Source organism: Hippopotamus amphibius, chromosome 2, assembly GCF_030028045.1.
Source record: "Hippopotamus amphibius kiboko isolate mHipAmp2 chromosome 2, mHipAmp2.hap2, whole genome shotgun sequence".
NCBI lineage: Eukaryota > Metazoa > Chordata > Mammalia > Artiodactyla > Hippopotamidae > Hippopotamus > Hippopotamus amphibius.
Genome location: NC_080187.1, coordinates 184,094,060 through 184,113,360, shown reverse-complemented (window position 1 = coordinate 184,113,360; position 19,301 = coordinate 184,094,060). Strand labels below are relative to the sequence as shown.

Here is a 19,301-nt window from a genome sequence, read left to right as displayed (position 1 = left end):
CTCCCCACCCCAGTGACAGCAGCCTTGGCCCCTATATCCGCTCTGCCCCACCCCATCGCCCCCACCCCGACGCCACAACCTGTTCTCCATGCAGCAGCCAGAGGGGAATCTTTCCAAAACCCATCATATCGCATCCTTCTCCTACTTAAACCCTTTTATGGCTCCTGCTGGCTGTCAGGATAAAAATCCAAATCTGAAACTGACAAGTGACCCTGCCGCAGCTGGGAGGCTCCCTGATCCCTACCCACCATCCCCCTTCCAATCGCACTTCTGAACCGGCAACGCTCCCTCCCTCCCAAGCCCGGCCGGGCCAGCAAGGGTAAGGCCTGTCTCCCCGAGGCTGGGGTGAAGAACATGCTTGTGCTCGGTCCTACGGTTTCCCCACAGCTTGGCAGGGTACCTGCACATGGTAGTTCTCAGTAGCAGTTACTGAGTGATGAATGAATAAATGAATGGCTGGCAGAAAAAGCAAGCTTTTGCCTGTGCTGCAGTGGCTCTGCGGTCTGCCTGCTTTGCCAGGTGGTCACAGCACTGGGCTTTCAGATCAGCTTAGAAAACTAACTCCTATAGCCACACTGCGTGCCAGGCCCTGCCTGCTGCCCTTAGCCTCACTCCTCCCAGCCCAGTTTCCTGTTTTCAGGAGTAATTGTGATGTTATTTTGGCCTCTGAGTCTCCAATGTACGTGAGATGTGTGATTTGTGTATATTTTTAATATAAAATTTTCTGACTTGATTAATTCAGTGACTGGATTACAATAGTTGTGGGTTCGACAGGGCAGACTCTTTGACATCTGAAGACAAAGTTACGGTGCTGGCCTTGGCAGTCCAGATGGCTTCTTCAAGAAGCTAGAGTCTGTGGCCCCAGAACCCTGCTCTTTTAGCTGCTAGTAAAAAGATTGGAGCGTGTAGTTCGAGGTGAAGCCTTGGGGTTTCCCCTGTCCTCTTCTACCCCTCCCTCTGCGAGTCTGCCTTGGATGTTTTAGTTAAAACTGATTTCATTTAAATAAGCTTGGTGAAGGGTGACAGGAAGGCAGGTGGTCCCCTCCTGCAGCCCCCCAGGGAAGGCATTCATTATGCAAGTATTTAATGGTCGGTACCTTCGTTAAGCCAGGCTTAGTGCCGAGGATTCAGCAGCAAATCAGACAGGTAATGTTTGGATGAGTGGGGCTCATGCTGGGTCTTAAAAAATGGATAACATTAGAACTGATTGGAGTGATTAAATATCTATCAGTATTTCACATCTATCGCCCCAACTAGAATGTAAGCTCCTTTGGCCCCATAACTGTTCCTTGCCTTTGAATCCTGGCACCCCAAGTGCCAGTTGTTCTTCATCAAGTTGGGGGTTGGGGGCGATGGAGAGGCGGGTCACTTAAGTGGGCTGAGCCTGGGGTGCCCCAGCTGAGGGACAGGAGGCTGGATAAGCAGGCCCATCCATTGACTGGTGGTGGGACTGGGTGGTGGACCCCAGGAAACCCTTGCAGACTCTCTGAGATGCAGAGTGATGAAGTTTCCATGAGGCTACGGGGAAATGAGTTGGGTGGCTTTTTCCTGGTGAGTGGGGCAGGCTGGGGTGGCAGGGAGTGGAGAGAAGGGGACAGATCAGGAAACCTCGTGGAGAAGAAAGATGTCTGAGCCCACAGGAGTGGCTCCCATCTTCGGGGCAGAGGGGAAATGCCTAAGTTTAAGGAATGCAGAGTATGGGATAGGGAAGTAGGGAAGGGTATCCACTAGTGAGGGAGATGCCTCAGAGCTAACACTGGGGAGTCCGTGTTTGTCCCTTCTTTGGGGAGGGATCACAGCCTTGCTTACAGATTGTCCTGTTGCCTGTTGACAGCAGGCTCCACGTACTCTGAGGCACCTCCGGGGCCTCTCCAGGACTCAGGAGTCCAGGACATGAGTCTGTAGCCCACTTGGAAGTTTGGATGATTAGGTGGGGAGAGCAGAAAAACTGCAGCATGAAACTTCGAAAGGCCCCTAGGGGTCAGTGAATGCGGCCTGAGGGGTGTGTGTGGCAGGGTTCCAAGCACCCGGGCATCCGGCACAGAAGACAAGGCAGGGCCCCACTTGCTTTCTAGTGAGGGGTTCACCTTCCTTCACTCGAGCCAGGCAGCCTCCAGGAAAGGCGGGTACCCGGGGCCGATGGAGATCCCAAAGGTCCACCTGCTTCCCACTGCCCTCTTCTCAGCCTTGCAGGACTTACCACGAGGTGTACACTGCCCAGAGGCACCTGGGAGGTGGGGGCAGGGAGATAGCAGGAGGTGCCAGCACCTTCTGGGTCTGCATATCTGGGTGGTGATTCTTTAGCTTGAACTGTTGCCAGCTCTGGGCCTTGGAAGTAGAGTCAGCACTGGAGAGCAGATCCCCGCTCTCCCCGGCAGCTGCAGTCATACAAAATCCCATCCCTCCAGTCTTAATAAACAACGTTGCAATGGCCCCGACCCCACCCTTCCACTCTAGGCCAACAGTAAGGAGTCTGGAAAGCAAGGAAGGGCTGAGTAGGCTGCAGGCCAGTTATGAAGGACATCAGGTCTCACCTCCTGAGCCTCTTCTCATCTCAGATTCCTCCTCCCCTGATTTTAGATCTTAATTCGTCTTATAATAAGTGTAAGTAAATAATTTTACTTCAGCAAGTAAAGGAACCTACTGTTTACCCAACCTTGCCCAACCTGGCAGCATCAGGTAAGGTGCTCAGGTGTGCATTGAGACTCTGCTACTCTGTTCCCATAAATGAAACAAGCATTTGGGGTGGGTCCTGCATTGCCCTGAAAACACTCAGCTTTGCAGAGGCTTCCTCTTAGAGCCCAGGTGGATGCACCGGTGGGGTAGTGGGGGGCTCTCAAGGCAGGCCAGGCAGGTGGCCCCCCGTGCTGGGCTTATCTCCTTCGGGCAGCTGCGAGCTCACGCTCCTCGCCTCTGCTCCTGTGGCACGTCTAACAGCCTGTCTCTTGGTGCACGCAGCCGTGTACGTGTCTGTAAGTGTGTGCCCGTGGGCACAGGGCACAGGTGTGTTTGGATGGAGATGTTCCTGTCTCTGTGGTTCCCTGCACAGCCCGAGGTTTCTCTTCTTTCTGCCCTCTGTACTTCTTCCACGGATCCCCTGTCCTCTGCGGAGGGAAGATACTGCCTATGCTGAGATATCCCTGGGCCTGGAATATCATTCCTCTCTCCAAGAAAACTCCCACTTACCTGTCTAGCCCGTACTCTTCCATGTCTTCCAGGGCAAAGCTGTGTCAGGCTGCCTGGCAGAGTAAGAGGAAACAAAACTGTCGCTCTCCGAGGCTGGTCTGTGCTAACTCAGTGCTGGCCCAGGGCATGTTCTCAGCTTGTCCGTAAAGATTTGTTGACTGTGGTTTATAGGCCTGGGCAGGGGAGCAGTGATACACACTCTTTTGTTATCTGATTTTTCCCCCTTGCTGAAAAGAAGCTCATGGTGTTGGCCCTGGGGCTGGGGTGCCACCTTTGCCCTGGGTCACCTCTTGTGGCATCATTCTAAAAAAATATAGGCACACAGCAACTTTGGAAAACCGTTTGCAATTACCTAGTAAAGTTGATCATGTATACCCTACAACACAGAAATCCCATTCCTGGGAATGTACCTGGAGACTTGCACACATAAACCAGGAGACACGTACGAAATGTTTTAGGGTAGCCCCAAACTGGAACCAACCCAAATGCCCATCAACACAAGAATGGATAATTAAACTGTAGTATTTTCACACAATGGAATACTATACAAGAAAAAAAGTAACCAAATTAAAGCTCCACTCATTAACGTGAATGAATCTTTAAAACTATGCAATTATGAGCCAGAGAAGCAAGACACAGAAAAATATATTTAGTATGAATTCCATTGCACAAAGCTTAAACAGACGATCGAAATAATATCGTTTAGGGAGACACACACAGGTGAGAAACCATACAGAAAAGCAGGGAAAGGGTTATCACTAAATTCACGACCATGGTTCCTCTGGGGGGGAATGTGTCAGGGAGGGGCACACAGGCTTCTAAGGTACTTGGAATGTTCTTTTCATTCGCTTGGGTGCTGGCTACACAGGAGTTTATTTTCTTGTTTTTCACACTGCATATGTGCATGTTATATACTTTTCTGTGTACAGTGTATGTTTTATACAAGGAGAAGAAGGATGGTGTGTGCCCTAACTCTGCCCTCTTTTTGTATCTAATCCCTGAGCTTGTCCTCAGCTGGCAGAGAGGGGCCAGGGTCCCTCATCACAACTCCTTTCTGTTTCTGAGGGGGTCAGAGGACTAAGGGAGGCGAGGGCCTCGCGTCTGGGGCTGGGCCCTGCTCTTCCAGAGTGGGAAGGCCTGGCGGAAGCAGGGCCAGGCGAGGCCGGCTGGCTCTGCTGTCTCTGCCAACTCTGGGGATTAGGCCAGGGCTCTGGCCCACCTGTTGTTTCACTCATTCAGCATGAACGTAGGCACTGAGCGTTTACTGTGAGCACTGGGTCTGCTGGGAGTGTTCAGATAAGTGAGAAATGGCCTTTGACCTCAAAGATCTGTACCACATACAGAGGTAATCACATATACAAATAACTATGGTACTAGCAAAATGTGAGCTAAGTATAACATGACCTCCCATTTGCACGTTCAATTTGTTGAACATCTATTATGTGCCAGAAACTGTGCTGGATGGTAAGCATATAAAGGCAGTTCAATCACAATCCTGACCCTTAAGCTCCTAGCCTGGTGCATGGGAAACAGATACAGATGAGATAAATACAACCGGGGGGTAAGCCCACTGATGCAGATATGCCCACTCAGGATGGGTGAGATGGGGACAGAGGAGTGGGAAAAGTTGGAGAAGGGAGGCCTTTCTGAAGGAGGCAGCCGCTGAACTGAGGCTTTAGGGATGAGGAAGCAAGAACAAGGTGAAGGGCTAGGACATCCTCCGCAGAGGGATCAGCTGGAGCAAAAGCACAAGGTAAGAAACAGAGTCACGAGGACTGTTTGCAACCAGAACACAAGTACTCAGCGGGGATGGGGAGAGGAGCCGCCGGAGGGGAAGGCCAAGCAGATCAGGGTCTCATTTGCTTTGCAAAACCTTAGATCTTATAGGTGTTGGGAGACACTGAAGGATTTAGGGGGGCTTGATAGTTCAGTCTGGCTCAATACAGAGGAAGGGTTGAGGTGCATGAATAGGAAGAAGGCAGGCAAGTTGTCGGTTTGTTGTGGATCCAAGAACTATTTTGACAGGCTAGCTGTGTCTGAGAGTGGGAGGGTGGGTGGTGGGTGTTGGAGAGGCCAGCTTCACGAACAGCTCCTTGTCGGAGTGACCGGGCGCATCACACAGGGCTTCCGCCTGGAACTAGTGTGGCTCTGGGCTCTGGGTATGAGGAGTGTGGGCAGAGGCAGGACAGCCAAGAATGTGGTTAGGGCTCTGAACCATCTGATCCCAGGGCCCCCAGATGCTGGCCTGTGGAAACGAGGCATGTAGTGAAATTCTGATAAATCAAATGTGTGCCCTTTATAGATCTATATGCAATTAAATCAGTAAGGCATTGTATCAATTAAAGGCATAAAGTGAATTACCAAACGAAATCTCTTAAAGATTCAAAAGGAGTTTCATCCTGAAACTGGGTGGAGTGGAGGGTTTGCAGTTTTTTTGTTTGTTTGTTTTTAATAAGGCTTTAATCTATCATAGTTTAAAACCCATGCATATAAAACAAACAACCCCCTGCCCACCAAGAAAAATTGCCCTTTGCTCTGAATTTGTCCTTTCTACTTTTTAAATTGCCAGAAGTGGCCTTTCTTGCATGAAACTATGCAAGACAGAGAATAGCCGGCTTTTTTTCCTCTTAATGTCGTCATTTGGCAGAACAAAACGTCGTTGAGCCCTGTGCATCCTGAAATGGGAGACTGGGAGCCGCCAGTCCAGAGCACCCTGCCATTGCGGCGGCCGGCCGGCAGGGGTCAGGCGAGCTCCACGCAGGGCCCGCGGAGCCGCGCCCGGGCCCGAGCCCGCGAGCCTGAGCAGCGCTCCGCCACGCGCGCGTGCGCGCGGTGCCTCCGGGGTGAGGAACAGAGGGAAGACCCTGGACCCTGGACCTGCCCTAGCTGGGGATCGCGGGTAACCGTCTTGGGTCTCGGCTCCGCCGGGCGGGGCGTGGACCGGGTGTCCGCCCCCAAATCAAAAAGAGGCGCCTCTTCTCAGCCCCCACGCCTAGCTGACGGCACCGCTGGCTCCACGTCTGGGCGTGGCCGCTTCACACACCGTTTTTTTGGGTTCTGTGGGCAACCCACCGGTCTTCTGCGAGCGGGCCATGAGCAACCTTGTCTCCTGCACCCGGTGGTCGGGATCAAAGAGCTATTATGTCAACATGAGACTTAAGAGGTCTACGTAGGTGAGGGTTTGTCATTACCAGGTTATATGAGTTTAGAATTAGGACTCAGGCTTCTGGGGGGCGTGTCCTCTAGGCCCTACATCAGCTGTTTTAAAAGGTCGGTAGTGTCTCTTAATTTCCCCTGGAGATGTGATTAGGTCTGGGTCCCATCCAGGAATCTGGGGTTTTTTCAGGTTGCCAAATTCTGATAAAGGATGTGCCCAGACCACACTTGGAAAACCATTCCCTTAGCTTCTGTTGCCATCGGATGCAGTAGGAAAACAAAGAACAGGATGGCAGTGAACAGGGGAGCTGGGCTGATAGTGACCTGCCTAAAACTGGAGTGGAATGAGGCAGCCCCAGGAAGGAGGGGTGCTGGCAGCTGGTGCTGCAGAGTTGCACGATGCGCGTAAACAACCCAAAACTCCAAGAACTGGGTGCCCCCTGCTCTCCCATCATTCATGACTCAGGCTACACTTTTTTTGGCTTTATTTTTTAAAATTTCTATTTCACATATAGCATCAGGAGAATAATCATTCTCCCCAAGTTGGTGGCAGAACTCCATTACCCACACTGACTGGATGAAACATCCCATTCTGAACGTCTTTGGGCTGTTGTTCCAGCTACACTTTAAACCCAGCAAGACCACCATTTTAGCCACCTTCATCTCCAGCATAGTAGGGAACAGGGTGGGGAAGTAAAGGGACTGGGCCACAAGCCCCTCAGGATAGGACTGGGCTGGGTTTGGTAAGGAGCTAACTCCACCTGCCACAGGCATCAGGCTGGGAACAGCTCTTGGCTACAGGCCAGGACCAGAAGTCAGAACAGGCGCTGCTGGGCTGAGGGCCAAGAAAACCACTTCTCTTTTAGGGAATTAGATGGAGTGGGACAACCCAAAACCTGTCCGACTCTGTGCTCCATGCAGGCGGCCATGCAGGGGGGCCCCAGGCTGGCATTCTCAGAACCCCTATTCGCGCTGGTCTGGATTCTAGCTCCAGTTCTGACCTTGGGAAAATCAACTTGTCTTGATCTTTTAAAAAACATGGAGATGGCTTCCAGAAATTTATAAGCTTCCTTCTAGCTTCAAGACTCTTACCACTCTGGGTTCCCTCCTTTCTTTAAAAAATCATTGGGAAATCTGGGAAAGGGAGGTTAAGAACCCCTCTACCCTGAGGGCTGATTCCATCCCTGTGTCCCCCATCACCAATGAGCAGGCTGGAGGGCCAGAAGCAGGACCTGGACCGACCACTCTCCAAGGACATAAGGCGGGAGCCACACAGAAGGCAGTAGCAAGTAGGCTGCTTCTCCCCAAAAACACCAGTTTAGAAGCAGATGGGTTTTCTTCATGATACGTTTAATACAAAATGGCAGCAGCCGCTGTGCAGTTGTAACAAAATTAGCCATAGGGTGTCCAGAGAAATGTACGCAGGCAGCCTTGGCTGGAGTGGAGCCAGCCAACACAGCCTGCTGCCCAGTCAGCTGTGGGCTGTCACATGGCCAGGACTGGACGGTGGCAGCAGCAGCGCTGTGCTGGAGGCACTAAGCCCGTCCTTCACGGGCACGCTGACCTCTGCCCCACCGTGGACTGTGGGTGGCACAGGTGTTCTGAGATGCCTATTCCCAGAGCTCCACCCCAGCGGCAGGATTTCGGCTGTAGAGAATGAGGGATGGAGGGGCTGCTGCAGAGAGGGTGCCCACTCGCAAGCTGCTGGGAGCTGATGCCTCGAGACATTTGCAGAAACAAAGGCTAGGTTTTGGGGGTATTTTTCCCCAGAAAGAAAAGAGGCTACCAAGTTCAAATGAAGGAGAGGGGCAATGCTTCTGGTGTACTTGAGCAGAGGGTTCCTTGGCAGAGGCTCACCAGAACATAAGGTGCCCACCCTGGGAGGAGGGAAGGCATCAGGCTCGAAGTTAGAGAGCAAGGGCACAGAGTCACCAAAGTCCTCCCATCAAGCCCCAGAAAGCCCGCATGCTTCCTGAGGGTTCCATGTTAAGCTGCTGCACACCTCCTGGGCCGGTGGGCAGGGCCTGCCTGGAGGAGAGCTGCCACGTCTCTCCTTCCAGAGAAAGGCCTCTAGGTGCTGGGAAAGGAGGCGAAGGGTCTTGGGGTTAGTGGAAGTCTGCATTGAAGGCTCTGCCGATGACCAGCCGCCTCACCTCACTGGTCCCAGCCCCGATCTCATACAGCTTGGCATCTCTCAGAAAGCGGCCCATGGGAAAGTCGTTGATGTAGCCATTGCCACCTGCAGCCACGATTTGGGCAGAGAAGAAAGGACGACAGGAAAAGTGACGGGCCGTGGGCAAGGCACGGAATGCAAACAGAAGATCAAGTATATAGAAATGGGCACAGGAGGGACTGACTGAAGAGAAGCAGCAAGAGGTGGTGAGAGGGAGGGGGTGGGGACTGCCTAGCTGTGGGGAGAGTGGACAGGGGGCCGGAAGGCCGCTCCAAGTGCTGAGGATGCCAGGCTAGGGTGCGGGAGAACCACTGGCAGACATGGAGAAGGGGGACCACAGACGACTGCATACCACTCACTGGGTGCCAGGCCCAGAGAAGTGAAGTAATTTGCACAAGTCACAAAGCCGGTCAGTGGTAGAGCCAGGATTCGAACCTAGGCTGTCTGGCTCAAGCTTGTGCTCTTACCCACTATGTGGCATTGAAGTGAGGCTGTTCCACCTCTGAGGCGCCTCCTTTTCCCCATTTCCCAGTGTCCATAGGACCAGGCTGGCGGGGGGGCCGCCTGCTGAGGACAGTAGCAACGTGTGGCCTCTGGCAGTTTTCCCATTTGCTTTTCCATGTCCTCCCAGTACCTGCGGCAGGAGGAGCCTAAGGGTGCAGCTCAGCTGAAGCACAGGGGGAGGAGTGCAGAGGAGCCTCTTCCTGGAGGCAGCCACAGGCTCTAGGAGTAGGTAGTGGGGACCACTCACCCAAACACTGGATGCCGTCCAGGGCGACCTGTGTGGCGCACTCGGCCGAGTAAAGAATCACGCCGGCGCAGTCCTGCGGGAGGAGGCTCTGGGTCAGCGGGGCCCCGCTGGGGCCGCACGGAGGGGAGGGGGCCCAGCACCCACCCCCGCCCCGGCACACACTCCTCTGGGCCCAGCCCGTACCTTGGCGGTGCAGTGGCCCCCGTCACAGGCCTTGGCAACATTGTAGACGTACTGCCGGCAGGCCGTGAGGCGGGTGTACATGTCTGCCATCTTCCCCTGCATCAGCTTCACACAAAGGGAGGCCACAGGTCAGTGTGCTGGAGACAGGCTCCTCTCAGCATCATTCCCTAGTTCGCTGGGAACGGGGACCCAGAGCACAGAGAGGAGGTGGGACTTGCTTAGGATGACAGACGTGGCGGTGGGTCTGGAGTTAAGGCCCGCGAGCTGCTGCTGCAGCGTGGGCCTGGACCTCTGCTCCCGCGACCCTCTTCACCGTCCTGCAGCCCAGAAAGCATGACTTGAAATGCTCCTCCCTCCCCACAACCTGCTCGCTTCACCCTCCAACCCTACAGGGCCTTGTTCATTCATCTCAAATGGGACGGGAGGCGACATGAGACGAACTACCTGACAGCTTCCAAAGCCCGGCAGCGTGCTGAGGAAGCCCGTGTCCCAAGCATTCAGACTCATTTTTTGTTTCTGTTTATTTTGGCCGCGCCACGTGGCGTGCAGGATCTTAGCTCCCCGACCAGGGATCGAACCTGGGCTCCCTGCAGTGGAAGCGCGGAGTCCCAACCACTGGACCGCCAGGGAAGTCCCTCAAACTCATTTTTTGGACCAAGGAGAGTAAATGACCACAGCACGTGCCCCATTTGCTCGTTTGTTAAAGAAAACTTGAACCCGATGAAAAAGTACATCTTAACAAAACCATTGCACTCACCTGGAAGTGGCCGATCTTCTGGCCGAAGGCTTCCCTCACGTGCAGGTAGGGAATAGTGTGGTCGAGGACGGCCTGCATGATCCTGGGGGAAGGAGAAAAACACCGGTGAGGGGCCTCGCTGTCGCCGCGGTGCTGGTTGGGGCAGTGGGGGCAGATGCTAGTGTGGAAAGGTCTGGGGGCAGCCCAGAGAGACAAGGAGCTGGAGGAGAAGAGGAGTGTGAGGACTCTGGTCACCCCTGCTCAGTCCCTGCACTGACGGCCCAGCACTTGTGCCCCCTCCCCGGAGACCAGGTGGAGTGGCGGGACCTGGTGTAGGTGGTTAGCGCTCAGGCACCCTGCTTCGCGTTCTGAGTAACTACGCAGGATGGCTCCTCAGGCCTTTTGTCCGTCACCCAATGATACTTGCTTTCAGTGCAAAGAAAGGAAATATGAGAGGGAAGGTAATTTTTTGTCTCCAGCAGAGAAGGTACAGAAGCCGGGAGGCGGCTCCCATCGGCCCCCGAGGCGAGGGCTGCAGCGGCACCACCTGCCGAGGACACGGCAAGAGCCCAGCTCCCGCGAGCCACGCACTCACCCGAGGGGCCCGCCGGCCAGCACCAGCCGCTCCAGGTCCAGCCCACTCATCAGCACGTAGACACCCTTACTTAGATGGCCCAGGATGTTGGCAGCTGCAGGGAAAAGTGCTGGTCAGGGCGAAGAGGGCTGTCCACAGCCTCCTCACTTTTAGAAAAGCTGCTGGGTTTAGTAACATGACTCTCTCACAAGGCATTAACATATGCCAGCGGAGCTTCAACTAGGGTTCCGGGTGAGGAAAAGGATCGTTTACCACTTCCAGTCAGAAGTGGAGTTTGCTAGAGGGGACACGCTCCCCCTACCCCATGCCCCACCCCCAACACACACAGCATCCACAAGTCCAGACACAAAGGCCCAATCCTTAGATCCTCCCCTCCTCTTCTTGAGCTGCCTTGGATGGGAAAGAAGAAAAGCTAGTTTGCTCTAGAAGTCATCCAAGCCCTCCCATTTATTTTTTATTTTTTATTTTTTTACACACTTGTGCCCATAAAGGAACCAGAGAATGACTCTTTCCCCCCAGGTTGAGTCTGCTCTGGTCAATACTATCTTCCACCCTCTCCAGGGTGGTCCATGCAGGAGTCTGTCCAGGAGATGGGCCATTCGATGCTGGTGGCAGGAGCTGCTGAACACCTCCCCACCCTGGAAGCAAGGACAGTGGATGGCCTGGGGAGGTGTGGGCAGAAAGCTGAGGGCAAAGAGTTGACACCAGTGATCTGCTTTCATGCTAGTGGGATTTTTTCTTGCCAACAAAGAAGGCTCTGTACTGATCATCCCTCCTTAGATGCTCCTTATAACCCAAGCACACTTTTCTCAGGTGGTGGATTGTGGGGGAGAGGGATGGTTTGTGGCTGAGGCACAGAGCCAGCCAAGATGATCAAATCTGTGCCCTTGGGCTTCCTTGGTGGCGCAGTGGTTAAGAACCTGTCTGCCAATGCAGGGGACAAGGGTTCGATCCCTGGTCCGGGAAGATCCCACATGCCACAGGGCAACTAAGCCTGTGCGCCACAACTACTGAGCCTGTGTGCCACAACTGCTGAAGCCTGCACGCCTAGAGCCTATGCTCTGCAACAAGAGAAGCCACCACAATGAGAAACCCACCCACCACAATGAAGAGTAGCCCTGGCTCGCCACAACTAGAGAAAGCCCATGCGAGCAATGAAGACCCCATGCAGCCAAAAATAAAAATAAATAAAACAATAAAAAATAGTATTTAAAAAAAATCTGTGCCCAGTCTCATCAGTGCATGACGGGGGTGCTGGCTCTCTCATGATGTGGTACACTTTCACTTACACTTCAGGGGAGAAATACTCATAAACGGAAATGCCTTCGCTGCACCGAGTCCAGCTTCCATCAGTTTATTTAGATGCGTCGTTATTTATTTTTAGCATCGTTAATGAATTCCTTACACAGGCTGTACAGGCAAATGGACATATGAGGAAGTCTGAAGGACGTGAGTGGGTGAGGGCAGATACTACTCCAGATACTGGAATACCAGCCCCAGGCACGGTGTGTCGTCCACATAGGAAACACCACCCTTCCTTGCAGCCACAGTCGGGCACACAGCTGCAGGAGCTCTGGCCGGGAAGCACAGCTGTCCAGACTGAGACCCACCCCTATGGGCCGGCAGGCAAGGGCGCAGTGGAAGACCCACCGTCTGGCCCCACGCCATTGGTAAGCTAACAACGGTGAGGCTCTCCAGTCCAGAGATGGGCTTTCTCAGCATCTGATGGGGTCAGGACAGGGGCTCCCTCATTCTCAGAGACTCACCAGGAACCTTGCAGTCTTCAAAGATTAGCTCGCAGGTGTTCGAGCCCCTCATCCCCAGTTTGTCCAGCTTCTTGGAGGTGCTGAAACCTGGCATATCCTTTACGGGAATAAAAGGGGGTCCTGATTACAGAGCCGCCCCCATGGGGGCCGAGAAAAGGGAAGACCGCTGGGAAGTGCCCATCTTCCCATCAAGTCCCCGTACCTGCTTGATACACCAGCCTTCTACTCACCGGGCCCCATTCTGTATGCCCCTAACACCCCACTGCAGCGTCCCCTGCTGCTGGCGACATTGTCCCCAGTTCTCTGAGACCTGTTCTTTCCCAGTGGAATGCCAGATCCCTGGGGCCTTCTGACCCTTCCTGGCTTTGGTTCCTTTCCTCGGGGGAAATCACTTCTAAGACACTCTCCCCAGCCCACTCAGTTCCTTTGCCCCCTTGTTCCTCTGCCACCTGTACCTAACCGAGTCCCATCCGGGTTTCAACGCAGCCACCTGTGTGCTTTGGCTTGGACTAATCAGATGCAGAACGCGTTGGCAGGTGCCCCGCAGAGCGCTGCCAGGTGTTGCTTCCCTCTCCTCCAGGAGACAGGAGCAGCGCAACTCAACCTGGAGACTTCCCGTCTTAGCCACGCCCTTTGGGCTACTTGTTTTTCTTGTCCTCCAGTCCCAGCCAGATACTCTCCCTCCTCCCTATGGAAGGTACTGCAAACCTTTACAACACTCATTCATGAAACTCTCTACCCACTTCCCTGCCCCCATGGGCCCCCTGCCCTCCCAGGGGCCCTGGTCTCCTACTTCATGGCCATTAGGCGGATGGTTCCTCCACCATCACCCGTCCCCAACCCTTGCCTCTTCTCCCTCAACTCACCATCGTGCTTTGCTCACTCGCTCTCACATATCTCATTTTCTCTGTTTTCTATTTTCTCTACCAAAAAATTTGCTCAGTTCTCTCCCACTCCTAAAAGCAAACTGAAGCGCCCAACTTTTCATTCTAACCCCTGCTGTCTCCCTTGTGCTTTTACTGACATGACTTGGAAAGTGCAGTCTCCAACCTCCCTGCCTCCTCCCTCACTGACACCTTGGGCTTCCACGGCTGTTCTCTCCAAGTCCAAGTCCACCAGTGACACCCTGAGCGTCAAAGCTGGTGGCCTCCCTTCAGCCCTCATCTTCTTGGACCTCCGGATGGCTCTATGGATGGCTCCACCATCCTCAGACTTGACCCCTCCTCCCCAGACTCTACTTTTTGGCCACCCTCCTTTCAGTCTCCTCTCCTGCCTCAGCCCCATCCCAGGAGGGAGCCTCGGCAGGGCACACAACACTGATGATCTCTGTGATCACTCGTAGGAGGTCATCTCTGGTGCCACTTTCAGGAGACAAAAGCCTCCCGCCATATACTCGCCTACACTCACCTTCTCCACAATGAAGGCTGTGATGCCCCGAGAAGCTGGCACAGCAGCCAGATCTGTCTTGGCATAGACAATAAGGACGTCAGCATCGGGGCCATTGGTGATCCAGAATTTGTTGCCATTCAGGATGTAGTGATCTCCTAAGGACAGGAAGTTGGCTACTTGTACAAGCTGTATGGGCCTGTCTTAGCCCGTCAATCCACCAGACCTTCTGTTGAGCAAAAAGCTGTCCAGCGGACAAATGTGTCTGGAAACCCAGCAGAGGCCACCTCCGATCACTGCCCCCTCACCCCAAAGGTCTGTCACTCTGCCCGTTTCAGCTCCCAAGTCAAGAGGAGCCTCACCTTTTTTTTCTGCTTTCAGCTTCATGGAGACAACATCGGAGCCAGCATTGGGCTCACTCATGGCCAGGGCACCAATGTATTCACCGCTGATCAGCTGCAAGGAAAACCCCAAAGGACCTTGTCATGACTTCAGAAGTACCCTATAGGGGCTCACCGATCCCGCTTCTTGCCTGGTCACGTGACACCCCTGCAACTTCTCTCAGATCCTGGTATAGGTAAAGCCCTAGAAGAGAAGCCTCATATCCACAAGGCTGACGCTCTCTCTCCTTTTCCCATTCCCTTTGCAAGGGAAGCTAGTCCTAAGCTTCTGTTTCTTAAAATGCTCAGTAAATGTTATCCAGTGACTGACTCGGGTGTTCTGGCCCTATTTTTAATTTTTTTTGACTGAAATATTTTAAAGCAAATCTCTGACCCCTTCCTAGCCCTCTCAGATTCAGGGCAGCATGCTACCGAAAGCACGTCTGACCGGCCCTCCCCAGTGGAAGAGGAGCCTCATGGCTGATGGGTGCACCATGCGATCAGCGTGTTCCTCCATCCCCATCTCCTCACCTTGGGGAGGTACTTCTCCTTCTGGGCCTCGCTTCCGTTGCGCACAAGCTGGTTGAGGCAGAGGTTGGAGTGGGCACCGTAACTGAGACCCACTGCTCCGGAGGCTCGGGATATCTCCTCCATCACCAGCACGTGTTCCAGGTAGCCCAGGCCCGAGCCGCCATACTGAACTGGGGGGTGCAGATGGGGGGCGCAGGGGAGTGGAAAAGGCAGCCCAAGTTACATGAGGACCCTGAGCGGAATCCTGCATTTATTCGCCGTAGAGGAACACTGTCACAGCATCAAGTTCCCTCGAGCAAGGTCAACAGGCTGATGCTGTGGACCCTGCTTGCAGAGCTCACAGAACTGGTTTTGCCTGCTGCCTCTGGTCAGCTGAGGTGTGGCTCAGAAAAGTCACTGCAACTCCTGCTTTATCCCAAACATTATTTAAAAAATATTTTAGTTATTTCTTTATTTGGCCGCACCACGCAGCTTCCAGGATCTTAGTTCCTCTACCAGGGGTCGAACCCAGACCCTCGGCAGTGAAAGCACAGAGTCCTAACCACTGAACCATCAGGGAATTCACTTTCCCAGACAGATCTCTTAATGGAGACAAGAAGACCTGAGCACCCACTATTCAGAAAGCTACAGAAGTGCTGATGCTGTTGAGTAAATGAAGGAAGAGGACCTGGGGTTTTATCAGAGAAACACAAAGAGGGAAGGTGAAAGCCCTAAGATGAGATACAAAGCAGAGGATGTGCATGCAGAAGGCCTGAGGAAGGTGAGCGCTTCATCGTGTAGGTTTGCACCTAAAAGCTACAGCCCGAGAGAAAGTCTGGAGAGAGCAGAAGAGATGCTGGGAGGGAATTTCAGAACGCCTCATAAAAAAATGTGTTTTTTTTTTTCCCTTGGCAGCAGATCTAAAATCAAAGAGGCCGGGCCATCTGGCACCAGCCTCCCCTCCCTCTGCCCTGCTGTTTGGGTAAACCCTCGTAAGGCCCTCTGTATATGTTCACTCTGCCCAAGAAGTTAGACTTATCCTTGGCTCTAGGGAAGGATTAGCGCAACTCCCCCAGCTCTAGGAAGGAAAGCCCATGGGCAGGTGACATTAGAAATAGCTACCAGGACACCATGTGGAAACCAGAGCTCATATCTGGCTTTCTTTTCAAGGCTCCCCCTGGATAGTGTTTTCCTCTGATTCGTAACTGCCTCTTTCTTCATTAACTAGCATCTGATTCAGAAGCATATTCTCTATGGGGGCTCATAAACCCCCAAGACACAGCGGGAGAAAGAGTCTTGCTTGAGTTCCCAGCAACCTTCCCCCTACTCTTGTATGTTAAGATAGTCTAAATTAATTTTTAAGTGGTTACATCATTCCTCATGATGTAACTTTCTACGATCAGCTTAAATCCCAGGAACTGTCTGCAAGCGGTGAGGGGAAGATGTAAGGAGAAGAAGACTGTGATCCACCTCTACTCTAATGTCCAGTGAACATAAGCCAAAGCAGGGTGGGCTGTCCAGGCTTTGGCTGGCGAGGCCACAGGCTCATCTCTTTACTAAGCAGTGCAAGCCAGGCCTGGCCTCTTCTTCAGAGGCCAACATCTGAACTGCTCCCTGCCCTCTCCCCCTGGAAACAAGCAGTAAGACCCATAGGGGACTCTAGACAGGACCAGGGATAGCTTATTAAACACATCATCTGGCCATCTCATATGGAGGCTCAGAGGGGCATCCCTCTTCCCCACACCCCCATCTGCTTCCAAAAGAGCTCTAGGGCCAAGCTGTGGGCAGAGCACACAGGCATTCCCCATAGGTGAACATTGCCCTGAGTGGTCCTGCCTTGATGCTTATTGGTAGGGCAGAGCTTAGGGATTAGGGGAGGCAGTAAGACTGAGGTACTAAGATCACTGCTTGATCTAGAGTTTTCTAAACTCCTCAGATCACCTGGGGGAACTTGTGAAGCATGCAGAGTTCAAGGGTCTGGGCGACCCAAGGGAACCACACTGACCTAAATCCATTACCTTCTTAACAACACTGCCTAAAGAAACAGAAGAGCTTGTTTTTCTCTGGGCTGACAGTGGGCACTTTCTCAGGCCCAAGAGGGAAGAGACTCTAGGTTTCTATGAGTGTGATCTTTCCTCTCCTTTCCTGCTTCTTTTGGGAATGGTATTAAAGGACATGCAAGAAAAGTTCTCTATAGGAAAAGAAACTACACTCACCAGGGGCTGTGATGCCCAAGACTCCCAGGTTCCCCAGCTGCTTCCAAAACTCCTGCCAACAGAACAGAGTGAGTGCAGTGGGTTGTGAGAAGGCAGCCAGTCACAGGGGCCTGGCACATCGGGAACAATGAGACCCAAGGGCTTCACAGAAGGGGGCTGCATTCTTAGGGAGCTTTCATTTACCAGGAGACTGTGTGGGCCCTGTCAGGCAGCAGGGCAATTCCCAGACCATCCCAGCCCAGCTCCCAGACTGCCCTCCTGCCCCCCTCAGTGTGGGCCTCATGACTCACTCGCAGGTTCTTGAACTCATTGCTCCGATCAATCTCCTGGGCCTGGGGGGCTAGATGTTCCTGAAGGAACTTAGCCATGATCTGACGAAGCTAGAGGGAGAGAGGTGGACAGATGCTGCTGAAACAGTACATAATTGCCCCTGAGGCCAGCATCTCTACTACTGAGGACACCTTCAGGGAAACGGGACACAAGTAACCTCACAAACGGCATCAGACTGAAACTTAGAGGCCCCACCAGTTTATGCTTCCTCAAAGGTGATCTTCACCTCTTTCTGAAGATTATTTCTTAAATGTCACTCCCCTACATGTATCATTTAATGGCTTTCCATTGCTCTTAAAAGACAAACCCCTTACATATGTATATGTATAACTGAATCACTTTTTTGTACATCTGAAACTAACACAACATTGTAAATTAACTATATTTCCTTCTTCCTCTTTTTTTTGTTTTGGCTGCATTACGTCTTCACTGCTGCGCATGGGCTTTCTCTAGTTGCGGTGACCGGGGGCTACTCTTTGTTGTGATGCCTGGATTCCTCATTTAGGTGGCTTCTCTTGTTGCAGAGCACGGGCTCTAGGTGTGTGAGCTTCAGTAGTTGTAGCATACGGGCTCTGGGGTGCACGGGCTTAAGTAGTTGTGGCTCGCAGGCTCTAGAGCGCAGGCTCAGTAGTTGTGGCACACAGGCTTAGTGGCTCTGCAGCAAGTGGGATCTTCCCAGACCAGGGATGGAACCCATGTTCCCTGCATTGGCAGGCGGACTCTTAACCACTGCACCACCACGCAAGTCCTATACTTCAATTTTTTAAAAATGGTTAAAAAAAAAAAAAAGACAAACTCCTTACCCAGGACTGGAAGACCCTTGTGTGCGGTGACCCCTGAAGCCCTTCCAGCCTTCCCCAGTACCTTTCTCATCCCCTACTCACTGTGCTCCAGCCACGCCCCCTTCAGTTCTTGGCTCGTGTCAGGCTCTTTTTTTGCCCCTGAGCCATTGGCTAAAAGAATTATTCCAAAGAGATTGAGAACAAGGATTGAACAGTTCCTGCCTCAGGTGATTCAAAACTCTTGTCTGCAGACTGTAAATGCAAGTGGACATTGGAGTTTTGGGGAAGCTCAAGCACTTGCTTAGAAAAGGAGACTCACATTCCCGGGAACTCCAAACCAGGGTCCAAGTGGTTTGGACCCTGGTTTGGCTCTGGTCAAGGAATGGCTCTGGTTCAGCTCCATTAGTGACAACATCCTTCAAGTTTCTTTTCCAGCTTTGCGCTTTGACCCGATAGGTTGACGGGTATACACGGCCTTTTAATTCCATCCCCAACCCCAAGGTGTGTATTTGAAAAAGATTGCATGGTGATGATTAACCAAGTTTGAGAACCACGGCCTTACACAGTATGAAGGTGTAAGAGGACTTCAGACAGATCAAGGGCCCTTTTGCCACACGCGGGTAGTCCTGCCAATTCTCCACCGAAACACCTCCCTCCCCCCGCCGGGACCGTTCCTGTCCTCAACTCCTCGTCTAACTCCGGCAGCTGGGCCTTGCTGCCGCCACAGAAGGGAGGCTGGGGCCCGCGGCCGCCCCCGCGCTGGCGCTCCCGCAGCCCCCGGATCACACACCGCGGTTGGGTGCGCGCAGGGCAGAAGAGCGCCGGGGCGACCACCGAGCACGGAGAAGGGGCCGGGAAGGGGGTCAGGCTCCCTACCTGCTTCTGCTCCTCGCTTAGCCCATTGATTGCATCGTCCACTGGCAACAGCGAGTTGGCCCGCTGGGTAATCAAGCCGGCGAGGGGCTGCAGTGGCGGCCGCAGCCTCCAGCTCGCCACACGCCGACCCAGCAGCCAAGCTGCAGTCGCCATCTCTGCCTTGTGGGCGGAGCTGGAGCCCCAGCAGCTGTGAACAAGCCCTGAGCGCTCCACCAATCCCCGGCTTCGCTGCAGCCAATCGGCGAGGGGGTGGGTCTCCAGCGGCCAATCCATTT

General features: G+C 53.3%; 1 protein-coding gene across 1 annotated transcript; it reads right to left on the bottom strand.

Moving 5' to 3' along the window:
• Positions 1 to 7,675: 7,675 nt before the first annotated feature.
• On the bottom strand, positions 7,676 to 19,183 carry IVD (isovaleryl-CoA dehydrogenase). Its single transcript, XM_057724545.1, has 12 exons — positions 19,027 to 19,183; positions 17,329 to 17,418; positions 17,039 to 17,090; positions 14,844 to 15,013; positions 14,295 to 14,388; positions 13,954 to 14,090; positions 12,547 to 12,643; positions 10,781 to 10,874; positions 10,207 to 10,288; positions 9,450 to 9,554; positions 9,267 to 9,339; positions 7,676 to 8,581 (listed from the first exon to the last, which is right to left on the bottom strand). The coding sequence occupies exons 1-12, from the start codon at positions 19,177 to 19,179 to the stop codon at positions 8,448 to 8,450; spliced, it is 1,281 nt and encodes a 426-aa protein (XP_057580528.1). The 5' UTR covers positions 19,180 to 19,183; the 3' UTR covers positions 7,676 to 8,447.
• Between the last annotated feature and the right edge of the window lie 118 nt (positions 19,184 to 19,301).